The sequence below is a fragment of the Mus caroli genome, chromosome X, assembly GCF_900094665.2.
Source record: "Mus caroli chromosome X, CAROLI_EIJ_v1.1, whole genome shotgun sequence".
Classification (NCBI taxonomy): domain Eukaryota; kingdom Metazoa; phylum Chordata; class Mammalia; order Rodentia; family Muridae; genus Mus; species Mus caroli.
The window spans coordinates 88,236,163-88,252,498 of record NC_034589.1 but is presented as its reverse complement, the minus strand read 5'-3'; the positions used below and the strand labels follow the sequence as shown (position 1 = coordinate 88,252,498).

The window sequence follows — 16,336 nt, the reverse complement described above, 5'->3', positions numbered from 1 at the left end:
ACTTCCCTTTTTAGGTCTAGTATGGTTTTGTTCATTTCCATCACCTGTTTGGATATGTTTTCCTCTTTTTCTTTAAGGACTTGTAACTCTTTAGCAGTGTTCTCTGTATTTCTTTAAGTGAGTTATTAAATTCCTTCTTGATGTCCTCTACCATCATCATGAGATAAGCCTTTAAATCCGGGTCTAGCTTTTCGGGTGTGTTGGGGTACCCAGGACTGGCTGAGGTGGGAGTGCTGGGTTTTGATGAAGGTGAGTGGTCTTGGTTTCTGTTAGTAAGATTCTTACGTCTGCCTTTGGCCATCTGCTAATCTCTGGAGTCAGTTGTTATGGTTGTTTCTGGTTAGAGCTTGTTCCTTTCGTGATTCTGTTAGCCTCTGCCAGCAGACCTGGGAGACTAGCTCTCTCCTGAGTTTCAGTGGTTAGAGCACTCTTTGCAGGCAAGCTCTCCTCTTGTAGAGAAGGTGCAGAGATATCTGTTTTTCGGACTTGCCTCCTGGCAGAAGATGAAGGCCCAAAACAGGGCCTGTCCCAGAAACTGTTAGCTTCTGTCGTCCACACTCTCACCTGTGCAGAATAGTCTTGGCAGGATCCAGGAATGAAGATGTCTCCTGCAGATGTTCCGGCAACGGCTTCCCCATTACTTTCTTTTTATGAATGAATAATATACTGTTCTGTAGTTGTATAGACTATATTTTGTTTATCTCTTCATTAGTTGGGTATCTGTTGTTTCCATATTTTGTTTATTGTCCTTACTGAACTCTAAACATTGTGTTCACGTTTTTGCTTGAACAATTTTATTTGGGGAGCTATTTACCAAGAATTGTGTGTATGTGTTTTGATTTATTTTTGTTAAATAAATGATAATGTCTATATTTTTTTTTGCTTAGCCAAGTACTCTGAAAATCATTCTAGTGTGTACATAGAGTGTATAGAAATCTTTCTTTTGTGTTTATGTCTATATAGCTGTGAAGAATCATGTGGGTGTTTCAGAATATAAGTTTTCACTAATTATAATGAACTTCTTGGAAGAACACTTATGTTCAATAATTTATTACAAATAGTACAACATCCAGTATCTGTGCCTTCTTCCTCAGGGAAAATTCCTAGCTGTGAGGTTGCTGTCTTGGAGAGTAAGTGTACATGAAAATTTTTTTTTAAAAAAATTATCTTAAAATTTTTTCAAAGATTTAAAAAGTGTTTGAGTATTTTGCCTGCATGTATGTATGTGTACCATGTGCATGCCTGATGCACATGGAAATCAGAGCAGGCATTCGTGTCTCTGGAACTGGAGTTATGAATGGTTGTGAGCTACCATGTAAATGCTGGGAACTCAATTGGGTCTTCTGCAAGAGAGTAACAAGTGTTCTTAACCTCTAAGCCATCTCTCCAGCGCCTATCTTTATTTTCATTTTTTATGTTTGTTTGTGTTTTGTCTACATGTATGTCTGTACATGTTTCTAGTGGCCTGAATATGTATCAAATATGTGACATAAATATGTGTCAGAGGCCTGAAGAGGCCATAGGATTCCCTGGAACTAGACTTATACAGAAGGCTGTGAGCCATCATGTAAGTGCTAGAAATTGAACTTGGGTCCTTTGGAAGAACAGCTAGTACCTTTAATCCATCTCTTAACCTCTGTTTGTTTGTTTGCTTTTTTTAAAAAATACTTAGGCATGCATTAGATAGCACAGACTTTTTTTTTTTTTTTTGGTTTTTCGAGACAGGGTTTCTATGTATAGCCCTGGCTGTCCTGGAACTTACTCTGTAGACTAGGCTGGCCTCTAACTCAGAAATCTGCCTGCCTCTGCCTCCCAAGTGCTGTGATTAAAGGTGTGCACCACCACTGCTCGGCAGCCCAGACTATTTTTGAACTCAAGATCTTCTTCTCTCAGGTTCTTGAATCTTCCATTCTCAGCTTCTTGAGTATTAGGATTATATCCCTGAGCCACTATGCCCAACTTACGCTCTTCATAGGAATTATACATTTTCATTAACATGGTACAAATGTCTGCTTTCCTAAAGTCTTGCTAACAATGTATTGTCAAGTTTTTTGAGATTTTGGTACTTGGATCTGTGAGAAGTGATAACTCCTAAATTTTCATTTACAGTTTTACATATGAAGTTGAGGATTTTTTAAAGTAAAACTTAATTTGTGTTTATTGATCACTTTCTCTTGAATTTTGGCCTTACGTTCATTTATCCTTTATTCATGATACATTTTGAAGAAATCTTTTCTGTTTTTTAAAATGTTACTTCTCATGTAGTTGAATTTATTAGTCTTTTTTTCCCCTACAAGTGGATTTTTGAATCACAGTGTTTACAATATGTAGGTTACAAATAATTAAGGTCTCCTTTGGGTCCCAAGCCCAGAGAAGAGGGGGAAATTTTGTAAGAGTCAGTGGGGATTGAGGACCAGGAAAACATGGTCTACTAAATCACCTAAGCAGGACTCACACGGGCTCCCAAAGACTGAAGCGGGAAGCACAAGGCCTGCATGGCTCTCCACAGGTTGTGTACATATACGTCATGGCTCTTAGCTTGGTGTTCTCATGAGACTCCTAACAGTAGGAGCTGCTGTATCTCTGACTGCTCTTGGGACTCTTCCTTCTGTTGGGCTGCCTTGGTCAGCCTCTATAGGAGGGCCTTTGCCATGTCTTATTGAATCTTATTTTGTCCTGTTTGGCTGACATCTCTTGGAAGGCTGTTCTTTTCTGAAGAGGAAAGGAGGGGGAATGGATCTCAGGGAAAGGGGAGGTAATAGGAGTTGGGAGGAGTGGAGGGAGGAAACTATGGTTGGGATTTATTATATGAGGGAAGAATCTATTTTCAATAAAGAAAACCAAAAAAAAAAAAAAAACCAAACCAAAAAAACAAACAAACCCAAACCCAAACTACCACCAACAGCAAAACCTTTCAAAACTACTCTACCCCTAACTGAAGAGCTCTTGGCAGTTGACGAGTGCTAAGGGAGGGAGACTCACTTTCTTTGGGGAATAGCTACTGGTAGGTTGTCTGCTCCAATGGATGGTCTCATACTGATGCACATATAAGCAGCACTAATTGGACTCTGGTTATAGTAGAAAAAGACAGGAAATTGGGAGAGTTGTATTGGAGGAGTTGGGGCAAGGGAGTTGAGACCTAGATATCATCAAAGTATATTGTATACATAGGAAAATTTTGCCTGGGTGTGGTGGTTTATGCCTTTAAACTGAGCACTGGGCAGGCAGAGGAATTTGGATCTCTGCGTTCCAGGATAGCCTGGTCTATAGAGTGAGTTCCAAGACAGCCAGAGTTACACATAGAAACCCTGTCTTGAAAAAACAAAAAACAAAAAAACAAAAAAACAAAACAAAAAAAAAAGCCGGGCGTGTTGGTGCACACCTTTAATCCCAGCACTCGGGAGGCAGAGGCAGGCGGATTTCTGAGTTCAAGGCCAGCCTGGTCTACAAAGTGAGTTCCAGGACAGCCAGGGCTATANAAAAAAAAAAAAAAAAAGAAACCACAAAAACCAACCTCCCAAAGCCCCCCCAAAACCCTCACAAAAACAAAAACCCAAAAAAGTTCAAAAAATTTTCAAATAAAATATTATTAAAGAATTTGAGCAATTGCTAAAAATACTTGTGTAATTTATTTTTAAATTTGTCATGTTGTTGTTAATACTGTTTACTGCTCTAAAATGGTTGGTTAGTGGACACTGCTTATTGACAAATGAAGTAATTTGAAAATAAAATTAATTTGAAAATAGAGTAACCTTTATTATTACAGTAAATTTTCATAAGTGATTGAGTTCTTTAGACATTTCTTTTTATGAAGTAGAGATTATTAAAAGGAAAATTTACTATTAAGATCAAGGATTGGTAGAAAGCAAGGTACTTGGAAATACTAAGACATACTCAACTGTGTATATGGGCTTCTCATAGGAGAATCTCACCTTTCTTTAGACATTTCTAGTAATCTAGTCTGTATATTGCTACTGTACTGTTTTAATTAGTCATTCTAGTTTCTGTTAAGATTTACATTATTTTGGAATGAACCAGAAAGTGATATTAAAATGGACAGTATTAGGAAAGCTCATAGGTGATTTAGTCATGCCCACAAAGGAAGACTGGAGGCAAAAGTTCTCTTGGAATGAGCAAGTGAGCTTATGCCATTCAGTTTGATAGAGCATAGAGCATGTGTCTAGTTGTTAATGGTTGCAGACTGGTTGTATAGTCTTATTTTTGTAGGAAACAAGAAAACAACTATTCCTTCAATTTTCAAAAGCTTTGCATTCACATTGACAACTAGTCACACCCAATTCTCCAGGATACTTAATTCATTAGATTTCATTGCTTTTTTATAACTTAATGCCAAAAATTTTTTCAATTTGTCCCATTTAAAAGATTATTTGCTATGTACCTTGTGCAGTCTTTCCCAATTTTGTATTTCAAATTCTTAATTTATTCTCTTCTTAAATTTTCATATATTTGCAGGGAATGACTATGAGTAGGCTTTAGTTTTCCATTCAGTGCATGTTCCTAAATACTTTCTTTTTCAATAGGAAGTGATGGCAAAGCACACAGAAAGGACAGGAAGGATGTCAAGAAACCTTCAGTGACAAAACCAAACAATATCAAGGCAATGTTCATTGCTAGTGCTGGGAAGAAAACTACAGATGTGAGTTTCATGTTTCCTTATATAAAGAGGTTTTTCCCTCTGTGAAATGAATTTAATATTTTGTTGCACAAGTTGTATGTGTTGAATTGAATACACATTTGAGTAACATTCTATGAATTGCACTTAGTAAGATGAATTTAGGCTTTATATGAATATAGGTACCTCAGTGGTTTGAACTTAGGAGATAAAAGAAAATTGAATATAAAAGCTGAAATGTCACTATGTTTAATTTTAGTGACAAGCAAGAAAATCACAGAGTAAAGATGAAAATAGAGACTGAGAGTATAAATTTAAAAATTGAGTATGCACAAGTGATTGTTAAAGTCTGAAGGACTGATAGGGTTAAGTGCTTCCTTTCAGAGATAGGTGCATGGTCTGCATGAACATTCAATCTAGAATGTGCTCATTTGAGCTTTTTCCTTTTTAATAATATACAGAAAGCAGTAGACTTGTCCAAGGATGATCTGCTAGGTGACATTCTACAGGATCTAAACACTGAGGTAAGTGAATTTCTTGGAATAGTAAAATACACAGGGAATATAGGCTAAAGAAACAGTTCGCTCATTGTACAAAGAAGACTATCACTGGAAAGAAAAGTGCTGGGATGTCACCACGCATGCATACACACAACCCACCCCCCCAACCTCACACAAAACAAAAGGCCTTACATTAGTTTCTTCTCACTGAGATATCTTCGCACCATTTTAGGTGAGGAGTTTCCAACTGTTATGCTCTAAGATTAAGTAGATGGGCTGTGTGGGTGTGTATTGGAAGTAGTAAGAATACACCCACGAGTCAGTTCTGTGACTATTCATTGCTTGTATTCAGTTGCTATAGTGTATGTTCTGTAAATGGCTTGAAGCCCGTCAATCTGCACACTTGGGCATGAGAATCCCGCTCTGAATTCTGAGTGGGAGTGAAGGAAGAGTAAGTGAGCTGCCTTTGATAGAACTCAAACAGGCTCTGTTACACTGAATTTGAGATTTGGCCATATATCATAAAGACTAAGCTTTTATTTAGAGGTATACTTTCTAAGTGACTATGGATTAATCGGCTAATACCAACACTATGTAGTTCTATTTTGTTGGGTGGTAAATGTAATACCTGAAAGGATAGATAAGAAAGTATGTTAAATTCTTGAGAACGAAAAAATTAGGAATGGATTAAATATCTCTTCTGGCTTTCTAGTGATTGCTGTACTATTGTTGCTATAGTAACTGCAGTGCATGAGCATGGATCCTGTTTCGGGGTGGGGTGGGGGGGGAAGGAAAATGCTTTACTTATTGGGCATGAGAGGAGAAATGTACTTTTTGTCTATTATGTGGAAAACCAGGCACGACAGTGAATGTGTCTTCCCCTTCCTTTTTAGACAGCTCAAATAACTCCACCACCTGTATTGATACCAAAGAAAAAAAGATCTACTGGGGCTTTGCTCAACCCTTTTTCAGTGCACACCCCTAAGGTAAAGAAATACCCTCCTTGATTGGTTGTTCTGCTTGAAATTTATTTGCATATATGAAGGAGATGCTTTTGAATTTGTTTTGTTTCTTTTAAATTAGAATTGCCATTCAGTATATAGTTTCATGTATTTCAAAAATAGCGTGTGCCTGCTTTTTCATAGTAAATTTTGTAGTAACTAGTACATGTTTATTATAGGTATTACAACTGTGTTAAATGCAATAATTTTCTTCCTGGAAACAAGTATTTTTTGTGTAAATCCAGGTAACAGTAAAATAATTGAAGCCATTACATTAATAATACATAAAATCTTTTTATAAGTGCGAACTGTCATTATCTTTGGTCAGGGCAGGACAGTTAAGTATTTTTAGTATGCAGTTCTAACTGACTAAACACTTAAAAACATTTACAGGCAATTCCTTCAGGAAAACCTGCTTCCCCTGTCCTCAGGAATGAGCCTCTGTTAACTCCCATTCCTCTTAAACGTGCTGAATTTGCTGGTAAGTCTCATGTTAGGCAAAAGTGCAAGTTGTTCAGCTACAACTGCCACACATGGAAGCTTGGTGATACAGGGTGATGTTGAAGGTGGCAATCTAAGCATGAAAGGTTGAATTTATAGTTGTAAACGTTGAAAGCATCCAAGATGAAGAGTAAAGAGAAATACAATATAATGTAGGAAAGGGCTGTTATTTCAACGTTGGATCAGCTTTGTAACATGTGATGGGAATATATGGTGTCTACAGGAGAGCTGGCTCAGCCAGAATGTCCAGAAGATGAGCAGGAGCTAGGGGTAATGGAGTTTGAAGACGGTGACTTTGATGAGTCCATGGACACAGAGAAGGTAGATGAGAAGCCTGTGACCGCTCAGACTTGGGACCAAGAGAATGAGCCAGTAGAAAGGGTGGAACATGAGGCAGATCCTGAGAGGGGAACCACATCTTTCTTGTAAGTGCATTTTATGATTGTTCTGAAATATAGTACTCTAAATATTCTGTTGGCTTTTATAAAGTTTTTGAAAATGTGATTTCTACAGAGAAAGTTTTCTGCCCGATGTGTCTTGTTGGGACATTGGTCAGGAGGATGAAAGCGTACCTCAGGAAGTTCAGGTGGATTCCAGTAATCTCCCATTGGTAAAAGGGGCAGATGATGAACAAGTGTTTCAGTTTTATTGGCTGGATGCTTATGAAGATCCATACAACCAACCAGGTAATCATACCTAAGGTAATTTTAGACTTTTATTACAGAGTGTAGTGCCTGTTCCCTTAAATACTTTAGTGATACCGATTGGCTTTGTTTTTCTAATAGAATCAGACATTAATTTGTCTCTTTTAAAGTTAATTAACTGTTTTGGGATTGTTGTTTGCTTGTTTGTTTGTTTGAGACAGAGCCTCTCTATTATGTAGCTTTGGCTGTCCTGGAACTTGATACAGGCCTCTTGAACTCATAAGATCCACCTGCCTCCGTCTTCCCAGTACTGGGATTAAAGGCATCTGCCAGCATGCTTGGTCTAATTTGTCTTCTTATTCAACAGAGAACAGCCATTGTGTGCTAGACACTGAGGTGGGGTGAGCAAGCTAGACAAATTCCTTATATAGAAGTTTAACATTCTCAGTGAGGTGAGAGTTGGTGGTAGTTAGAGGGCGGGTGACCAGTTGACTCTTAAGCATTGAACACTCTTGGGAGAACATGGTTCCTAGGATCAACTAAGCAGGTCTCATGGGCACTCACAGAGACTGAAGTGGCAATCATGGAGCCTGAGTAGGTCTGGCCTAGGTTGTCTGCATATATGCTACAGTTGTTGGCTTGATGTTTTGGGGAGTCCTGACAGTGGGAATATCTCTGATTCTTTTGCCTGCTCTTGGGCCTCTTTCCCTCCTACTGGGTTGCCTTATCCAGCCTTGATGTCAGGGTTTGTGTTTGGTCCTTGCTTGGTCTTACTGTATCTTGTGGTATGTTCTGTTGATATCCCTGGGTGGCCTTCTCTTTTCTGAAGCGAAGCTGCAAGAGTGGATCTAGGGGAGAGAGGAAGTAGAGGGGAACTAAGAGGAGGAGAGAGGGGAAGTTGTGGTTGGGATGTATTGTTTGAGAGATAAAAAGAATGAACCCTGGATTGAAAGCTGAGGCACCTAAAAGCTAAGGTAAAGGTACTTTAGCTTAAGGAAACAGTAAGGGCAAAGGTCTAAAAGGGAAGAGGATTGAGGAGAGGCTTGTGTGATTATAAGACTATTGGAAATGACAAAATTGATACATAATGGATAATGAACTTGATAAAGGTCAAAAACTAGCTTCTTAGTTGCAGTTTCTATTGCTGTGATAAAGCACCATGACCAAAAGCAACTTGGGGAGAAAAGGGTTTATTCCCTTTTATAGTTTGTAGTCTATCATCTAGGGAAGTCAGAGTGGGAGCTCAAGGTGGGATGTAGAGGCAGGAACTGATACAGAGGCCATGAAGGACTGCTGCTTTTTGCTACTTGTGGTTTGCTCAGTCTGCTTTCTTGTAGCACCCAGGACCATCAGGTCAGGGTGCCACCATCCTCAGTGAACTGACCCTTACACATCAATTACTAAGTGTACCACAGGCCAATCTGGTGGGGGCATTTTCTCACTTTAGGTTCCCTCTTCCTAACTGATTCTAGTTTGTGTCAAGTTGACATAAAAGTAACCAGCACAGCTACATACTGAAGGACCATAAAAGCCTTCTCAAGGAATTTCAGCCTTCAGTTTTATTTAAAGAATATTGAAAAAATGTCAGAAGGTTTAATTGTAGTGTGCTATGGTCTCCTAGTTGACTTTACGTTTTAATAGGAATGCTCTGGCATCTGTGGAGAAGTGTGTGTGTGTGTGTGTGTGTGTGTGTATCTGTCTGTCTGTGTTGTGTCTCTCTCTGTGTGTATACATGCATGGAAGCTGGAGTTGGGTAGCAGGGAAATGTGGAAGCCCTGATAATCAGCCAGAGTACAAGTAAGTGCTGGGTAATTGGACCCTGGGTACTGGGTAGAAATAAAAAAGTAAATAGTTTTTTTAAACTATATTTTGACCTGTTGTAGATTGTATGAGGGCAGGTGATTGTAAATTGGAGATAGGAGTCAAGACTGACTTCTTGGTCTTTTGTTTTTCATGACAGGGGTTCTTTGTATAGTCTGGACCGTCATAGACCAGGCTGGCCTAGCCCTCACAACCTCCCAAGTTCTGTGTCTTAGTTAGGGTTTTACTGCTATGAGCAGGCACCATGACCAAGGCAAGTCTTATAAAGGTCAACATTTCATTGGGGCTGGCTTACAGGGTCAGGTGTTCAGTCCAGTATCATCTTTAAAGTATCAACTTTAAAGTATCTTGGGGATACTGTAAAACGTATCCCCAAATGGAGTAGTGGAAATGTATTTTTCTCTTTTTCCATTTTTTGGCTTTTATTTATTTATTTATTTATTTATTTATTTATTTATATTCCAGAGTTTATCCCCCCATCCACCCTCCAAATGTTTCACATCCCATACTTCCTCTCCACCTCCCTGTCTCCACGAGGATGTCCCTACCAACCACCTCTGCCCAACCAGACCTCTAAACTCTCTGGGGTCCCCAGTCTCTTGAGGGTGCTTCATCTCTGAATGAACACAGACCTGGAAGTCCTCTACTGTATGTGTGTTGGGGGGGCCTCATATCAGCTGGTGTATGCTGTCTGTTTGGTGGTCCATTGTTTGAGAGATCTCAGGGGTCCAGATTAATTGAGACTGTTGGTCCTGCTACAGGGTCACCCTTCTCCTCAGTTTCTTTCAGCCTTCCCTAATTCAACAACAGGGGTCAGCAGCTTCTGTCCATTGGTTGAGTGCAAATATCTGCATCTGACTCTTTCAGCTGCTTGTTGGGTCTTCAGGAATGTGGTCATGATGTTCTTCTACTCATAAATAGGAGGAAAAATAACTTTCGACATGCTAGAATTCACTAAGTGAATCCTGGCCTTTGGCTCAAATGACTTAGCTGTGGATATAATAACTGTATTTGAGTAGCTTACTGCCCCTGTTAGCCCCATGGCTTACGCCCCCTCTGTATTTTCTCTTATGATCTGTTGGGAAATTTAGTTTTGTGGAATTGAGGTGTTATAGGTAGCATAAGGACACTGTCCTCAAAGTTGTCTGTGTACAGTGGCTGGTGAAGTGGCTTAGCAGGTAAAGACTGTTAAGCCTGTTGACATGACAGACAGAACCACATGGTGAACGGAGAAACTCATGCAAGTTGTCCTCTGGCATCTACCTCCTCCCAATATGTAAGTGATTTGTATACTGGAATCTGCAAAACAGACACTAGATTTGATTAAGAGATAAGAATTTCCTGTGGGCCCAGTATAATCCATTAATCTTTGTTAATGGGTCAGAGTCAGTATAGTCAGAGTCAGTGTGGTTTGTCTGATTAATATAAAACAACGGAAGTAGAATTGTCTGTATTTAGATCCCCTGGAATTTGTGGTGGATACAAGCTGTATTCAAAGTGGTTTCCTGGAGAGTGAATCCAATAAAACTAGAGCACATAACTATATATTGGTAAAGCAAGTGTATAAGAAGGATGACTAACCATCCATTTGACTTGGAGACCTGATTTAAGTAAAGATAACTGGATATCACATAGAAAAATGTCAGTGGTTTCTGGGCTGACTTGTCAGACCATTAATATACTTCCTCTTAACAAATATTTATATGCTCTTGCAGAATCATTTATAGCACATGGCCCTATCTTAATATTTTAGACAGTCAAAGTCAAGCTTAGAAATGGTATGTTAACCAACGCATTTTAGCTAGGGCAGGATGATTTGGTTATAGATCTTGTTATCTACAGACTTTTGGGCCAATACTGGAAACGTTTCTGGTCATGCTGGAGATTGAACTCAGGCATATGCTCTGTCACTGAGCTACATTGCAAGGGACATATTTTGCAGTTATTTTTTTTGAGATCAGTGTTGTTCAAGCTGACCTCAAAAGTTCTGGGCTCAACAGACCTTCCAGCTCAGCTTCTCCAGTAGCTAAAACTATACACTCATCTGTTACTGCTCCATTATCCAAATGCTGAGGTAGGAGGAAATTTCTGGTTCACAAGAAGGCCTCAGACATTATCTAGACTATTCACTTAGAAAACTGAGGTTCCAAAAACAAAGTACCCTTAGTCCTTTTCTGCCAAAGATCTTGGCTTCTCATTCTCAGTCCACTTTCTTCTTCTGTGGCACTTCTCAAAATGTGTCCTCTGCAGTGGCATATTTTTCTGTTTATGCCAATGGGTTAAATAAAAAAGCTTTTAAAAGCTTTAATCTTGGGGGTTGAGCAGTTTCGAAGAGATAGTTGGTAATGATCACTGAGCTTTCGTGAAGTCAATGCTGCTAATAAGAACAGACCCCGTTATTGTTGCTTACTTTCTTCCAGATTCTAAGTCAGTCAGTTATTGCTGAATGAACCATAATTATGAAAAGAATCTTACTCTTTGCATATCGGAACATATCCTGTCTTCATTATGACTTTTTCAAGGTTGAATAATCCTGACTGCACCTGGTTTCAGCTAGTAACTTTGGGGGGAATGTAATCTTTGTTTACCATGATCTTTTTGTGGCAAATGAGGCATAAACAGTGTCAAATGTGTTACATGAAGTGTGATATTAGTTTGACTGTAAAATGAGCTATTTGAATCTTTGAATCCAATATTAGGGTCTTTATTTTTCTTTGCATGAAATTTTGTTTTTTCATCTTTAACTGTTGTGAGGATGACTTCTAATTTTCTGTGCTACTCTGAATTTTTTTCTTGAAACCATCCTCAACACCCCCTTCCCTCTCCTTATATTCCTCACGTAGTCCCCCCACTCCCACCTCCTTGTTGAAAATCACACAACTCTTTTAATCATCTGTAGAAATGAAAATCCTTAAGATGGTTTTATTTCTTTCTGCCGGAATCAGTGACAAGAGAAAACACTGATGAGCCATCTTGTGAAACTAGGGTAATTGGCCTTGTGAACAATAAAGTAACCTTTTGCATGTTTCAGAATTTCCTTAGTATCTAAGATCGCTGGCTGTGTTGATTGCTCCTAATTCATGGAGCCTGGAATTTTGCAGAGTTGACCATCTCTTGAGTTGACTATCAAGTCTTTGGAGTTCTTCTATGATGGCCAGTTTTCATGAACAGTTGTTTGATGTCTGCAAAGGCATGTTTTACTGCCATGGTATTCATTACCTGGTGATCTAGATTTCCTGGTGAATAGAAAGGAACACAAGTGCCGGGTGTGGTGGTGCACACCTTTAATCCCAGCACTTGGGAGGCAGAGGCAGGTGAATTTCTGAGTTCGAGGCCAGCTTGTTCTACAGAGTGAGTTCCAGGACAGCCAGGGCTGCGCAGAGAAACCCAGTCTCAAAAAAACCAAAAAAAAAAAAACCAAAAAAAAAAACCCCCCCCAAAAAAAAACCCAAAAAAGAAAGGAACACAAATATGAACTAGTTAGATTTTGTTTTAATACCTTGTAAGGTAGATAAGCATAAAATAGATTATAGAACAGTATCCTGAGACTAATGTTACCTAGAATAAGAGGTAGGAAATATAAACGACTTTCCCTAAGTATAATTTTATATGTGGAAAAATACTAATATACTTGTTCTTATGCACAAATAATACTTTTTCAGCAGTAAATTTAAGTGCTAAACAATTTAGATTACTATATTCAGGCTTCTAAGTTCTCATTAGAGGTTTTAAGGAGATTTATTGGAAAATACTTTGTTTCTTTAACTTTGGGTAATTCTGGCTCTAGTGGAAGTATTCATACCAAGTTAGAGAGTTATTTTGCTACCTTCTCCTGTAGCCACAGCTTGTACCATTATGTTGGTGTATATGCCATAGGTACAGAACAATGAACTGGTCTTTGGGAGTGGGAAGCAGGTATAGCTTTTGGGTGGAAATTAGTTACAGAAAGGTGTAAACATGTGAACACATTCATTGGGCCTTTGTAATAGCCTCTTTAACTTGACCTACTTGAAAGCTTTTTATTTCCTGTTTTTCTTTCTTTTTTTTTCAGGTGTGGTTTTTCTGTTTGGCAAAGTGTGGATCGAATCAGTCAAAACCCATGTGAGCTGTTGTGTTATGGTGAAAAATATTGAGCGAACACTCTACTTCCTTCCCCGTGAAATGGTAAACGTTAGTGATTACCTTTTACTCTCCACAGTTGTGTATGATACATTCTGTGTTCTGCTATCCTACTTTTCTGCAGGGTAGGAATTCTCTACATCCCCTAATTGTTTTAGTTCTACCTACTGACCATTCACATAATGCTGGGGGCTGGAAAGGTGGCTTTTAGAGGTGAAGAGCTGTTACTGTTGTTCTGGAGAACTCAGTTGAGTTCCTGGCACCCACATCAGGTAGTCTGCAAGTCCCAGAGATCTGACACCCTTTCTAGACTGCCCTGGAACCTTCATATACATAGTCACATACATAAACATAAATTTTTTGTGGTTTGTTTTCAAGATGGGGTTTCACTGTGTAGCTCTGGCTGTCATGGAACTCATTTTGTAGACCTGGCTGTAGATCCATCTGCCCCTGCATCTGGAGTGCCAGGATTAAAGATGTGTGCTATTACACCCGGCTTCATAGACATAGTTTTAAAAATAATTAATGCTTAAAATATATGTGATGCTTTCATTTTTCTTACTCTGAAACCTGACATGGCATTTGACTCAGTTTTTAATGCTTTTGCTCCATAGGCAGCAGTAACATCTCCATGGCTATCTAACAGAATAGTTTCTGTTTCCTTCCCCCTCTTTGTCTGAGCTTTTAACATCTCTAATCTCTCTAAGCCCCAGCACTTGCCCCCTCCATCTCAACTGAGCTGTGAAGCTTCTGGGCCAGAATGTAAAGCATCTGTCTTCTCCATCTTGGAGGATCGGCCATCTTTATTCCGATTAGCTTTTATAATGCACTGGGGGAAGTTGGCATTGGATTTATTAGTATACTTCTTAGGTTTGTGTGTTCACATTCATTTGTAATGTTATGCCAGTCAATGTTTAAATGAGTGGAGGTGAAAGCTGATTTAGGCTTCTGTGTTTTTGTGGTTGAGAAGACTTTTTATACTGTTTTCCCTTTATTATACTCTTTTCCCTTCTTCTCTGCATGGGAGAATAGAAATTTGACCTAAACACAGGGAAAGAAACAGCAATTCCAGTTACAATGAAGGATGTTTATGAAGAATTTGATTCAAAAATTTCAGCAAAATATAAAATAATGAAGTTCAAGTCCAAGGTCTGTATTCAATACTGTATCGTTTTCTGGTTCTTCTTTATTTCCTGATTTGGCAAATAGCTATTGCACATTCATGTAGAATATCTTTTGCATAGTTATAACTCATTAAATGGAAATTTCATAGGTATGAATGAAAAAGCTGCATGTTAGATTTATAAAAATACTTTAAAAAATCACTTATGAAATAATGCTCATGAATTTGAATAGGAAGATCATTTGTAGCAAGTTCGTTGCCCCAACGGCTTGCAGAATATCGGCTTGCAGAATATCATGTTTCTATTCTGAAATGGAGAAGAAACTATTCTGATTTGTTTATGCTAGTTATTGCCAATGCAGCATTCTTTTAAGAGGATTGAGTAATGCTTTTGCCTTTAAAGTTCCATGCCTATGATACTGTTCCTAATAGAATGGAAATGTTCTATTCCTGTGACTTGTATGGTATATTGTCTTGATTTTGGTATGCTATTGATGGCTTTGGCTATAATGTGACCGTAGCCCATTCAAAAATACTGACTATAAAAAATTGTAGTAAAGGGAGGATTGAGTTGCTACAGAGTCTATCACTCTTAATTATTTTAGCTTGAAATTGGGAGCAATATCTTTAAATTTCCAGAAATAGTATACAAAGCCCCAGGTTTGATCACTGTCACTACAGATAGACAGTAACAAACTCCAAAACAAAAAACTTGAGAGGAAGTCTATTATGATGGTGAAGACTGTAGGTGAATATAGGTGCTGGAGCTGGCTTGCTTGTGCTCTCGGGCTTGCACTGTTGCGTACTAGTGTGTAACGGGGGAAGTATGCTCACTGCTGTGCTGAGAAAGAGGCCCTATTGTAAGAGTTGCAGAAAGAGTTAAAACACTTAATTCATATTAGCTGATAATTCATACTGGAGTAGTCTTGGATAAATAGCTGACCGATACTCACTGAATAGGAACTGAACTTATTATTTCAATTTCATTTTTCCATTAAGATGCAGTTGCTTAATATCAAAAGTAGCAATGTAAGACATTAATTTTTCTGGTTTCCCTTGAATGCAACTATGTTCTCTAGTGTTCAAGAGGTGTTCTTTACGTTTATTTTTTCCACTAGGTGTTTTAGTATTAGTTGAAAGGAGAAAAGATACCTCTTTGTTTTGTTTATATTGTTAGGATGCTAGATTCCTGGTGATTAAATATGGGGACATTTGTTATATGTAGACCATACTGGCTGATTTAATTTTTGCAAATTTCTTAAAATTATTTTTTAAATATCTGCTTACCCAGATAGTGGAAAAGAACTATGCTTTTGAGATACCTGATGTTCCAGAAAAGTCTGAGTACCTGGAAGTTAGATACTCGGTAAGTCAAAGAAAACTATGGGGTTTGGTTTAGAATTATATTTTTTCAGTCTTTGAACCTTCAACTGACTTTCAGTTCTGAATATTGGTAGGGTTCCTGAATCCCACAGTTCATGAATAATTGAAATGGATAAAATTAAGTAATAGAGCATAGGTTATCCTGTCTTTCAAGTATACATCTTCAAATAAGTAAGTTGCAACAGTACAACTGTTTGTTAAGTAGAATAGATAACAGTGCATGGTAGAGTCGAACATCATTTAGTTTCCTGAAGTGTCTTGTGAGCAGAGGAAAATGTGAGTGTTAATACTTCGGCAGTGCTGTTCTTGCTCCTCTGAGAGGTGACGTCATCGCTGTGGATAGTAATTAACTGGACCATAACCCTTTAACCTCTGTTCTGGTGTTTTGAGCCTAATGTTGGAGAAGGGAAACTTTTCCTAAATTTTTTGACAGTGGTGATGAAAACAATATGGAAGCCTTTTCAGTGAGTTCCACTCTATTGCTTTCATTCTTCTAATGGCGTGGTGCTTGCTTGGTTATTCTTTATCAGTGAGGCAGAACAGCTCTGGACAGAAATTCTCTTTTGGGGGAGTTCTTGTCCTATTTTTTTTCTTCTAATGGGTGTCATCAA

General features: G+C 38.5%; 1 protein-coding gene across 1 annotated transcript in view; it reads left to right on the top strand.

Annotated features, from left to right (window-relative positions):
* Window positions 1-16,336, top strand: part of Pola1 (DNA polymerase alpha 1, catalytic subunit) — a 407,398-nt gene that overhangs the window by 23,438 nt on the left and 367,624 nt on the right. Inside the window, exons 5-13 of the mRNA XM_021153188.2 lie at window positions 4,542-4,657; window positions 5,095-5,157; window positions 6,027-6,119; window positions 6,528-6,615; window positions 6,859-7,060; window positions 7,149-7,321; window positions 13,152-13,264; window positions 14,252-14,368; window positions 15,634-15,708. Of these exons, the coding sequence (XP_021008847.1) occupies window positions 4,542-4,657; window positions 5,095-5,157; window positions 6,027-6,119; window positions 6,528-6,615; window positions 6,859-7,060; window positions 7,149-7,321; window positions 13,152-13,264; window positions 14,252-14,368; window positions 15,634-15,708 (1,040 nt within the window). The remainder of the gene's footprint in view (window positions 1-4,541; window positions 4,658-5,094; window positions 5,158-6,026; window positions 6,120-6,527; window positions 6,616-6,858; window positions 7,061-7,148; window positions 7,322-13,151; window positions 13,265-14,251; window positions 14,369-15,633; window positions 15,709-16,336) is intronic.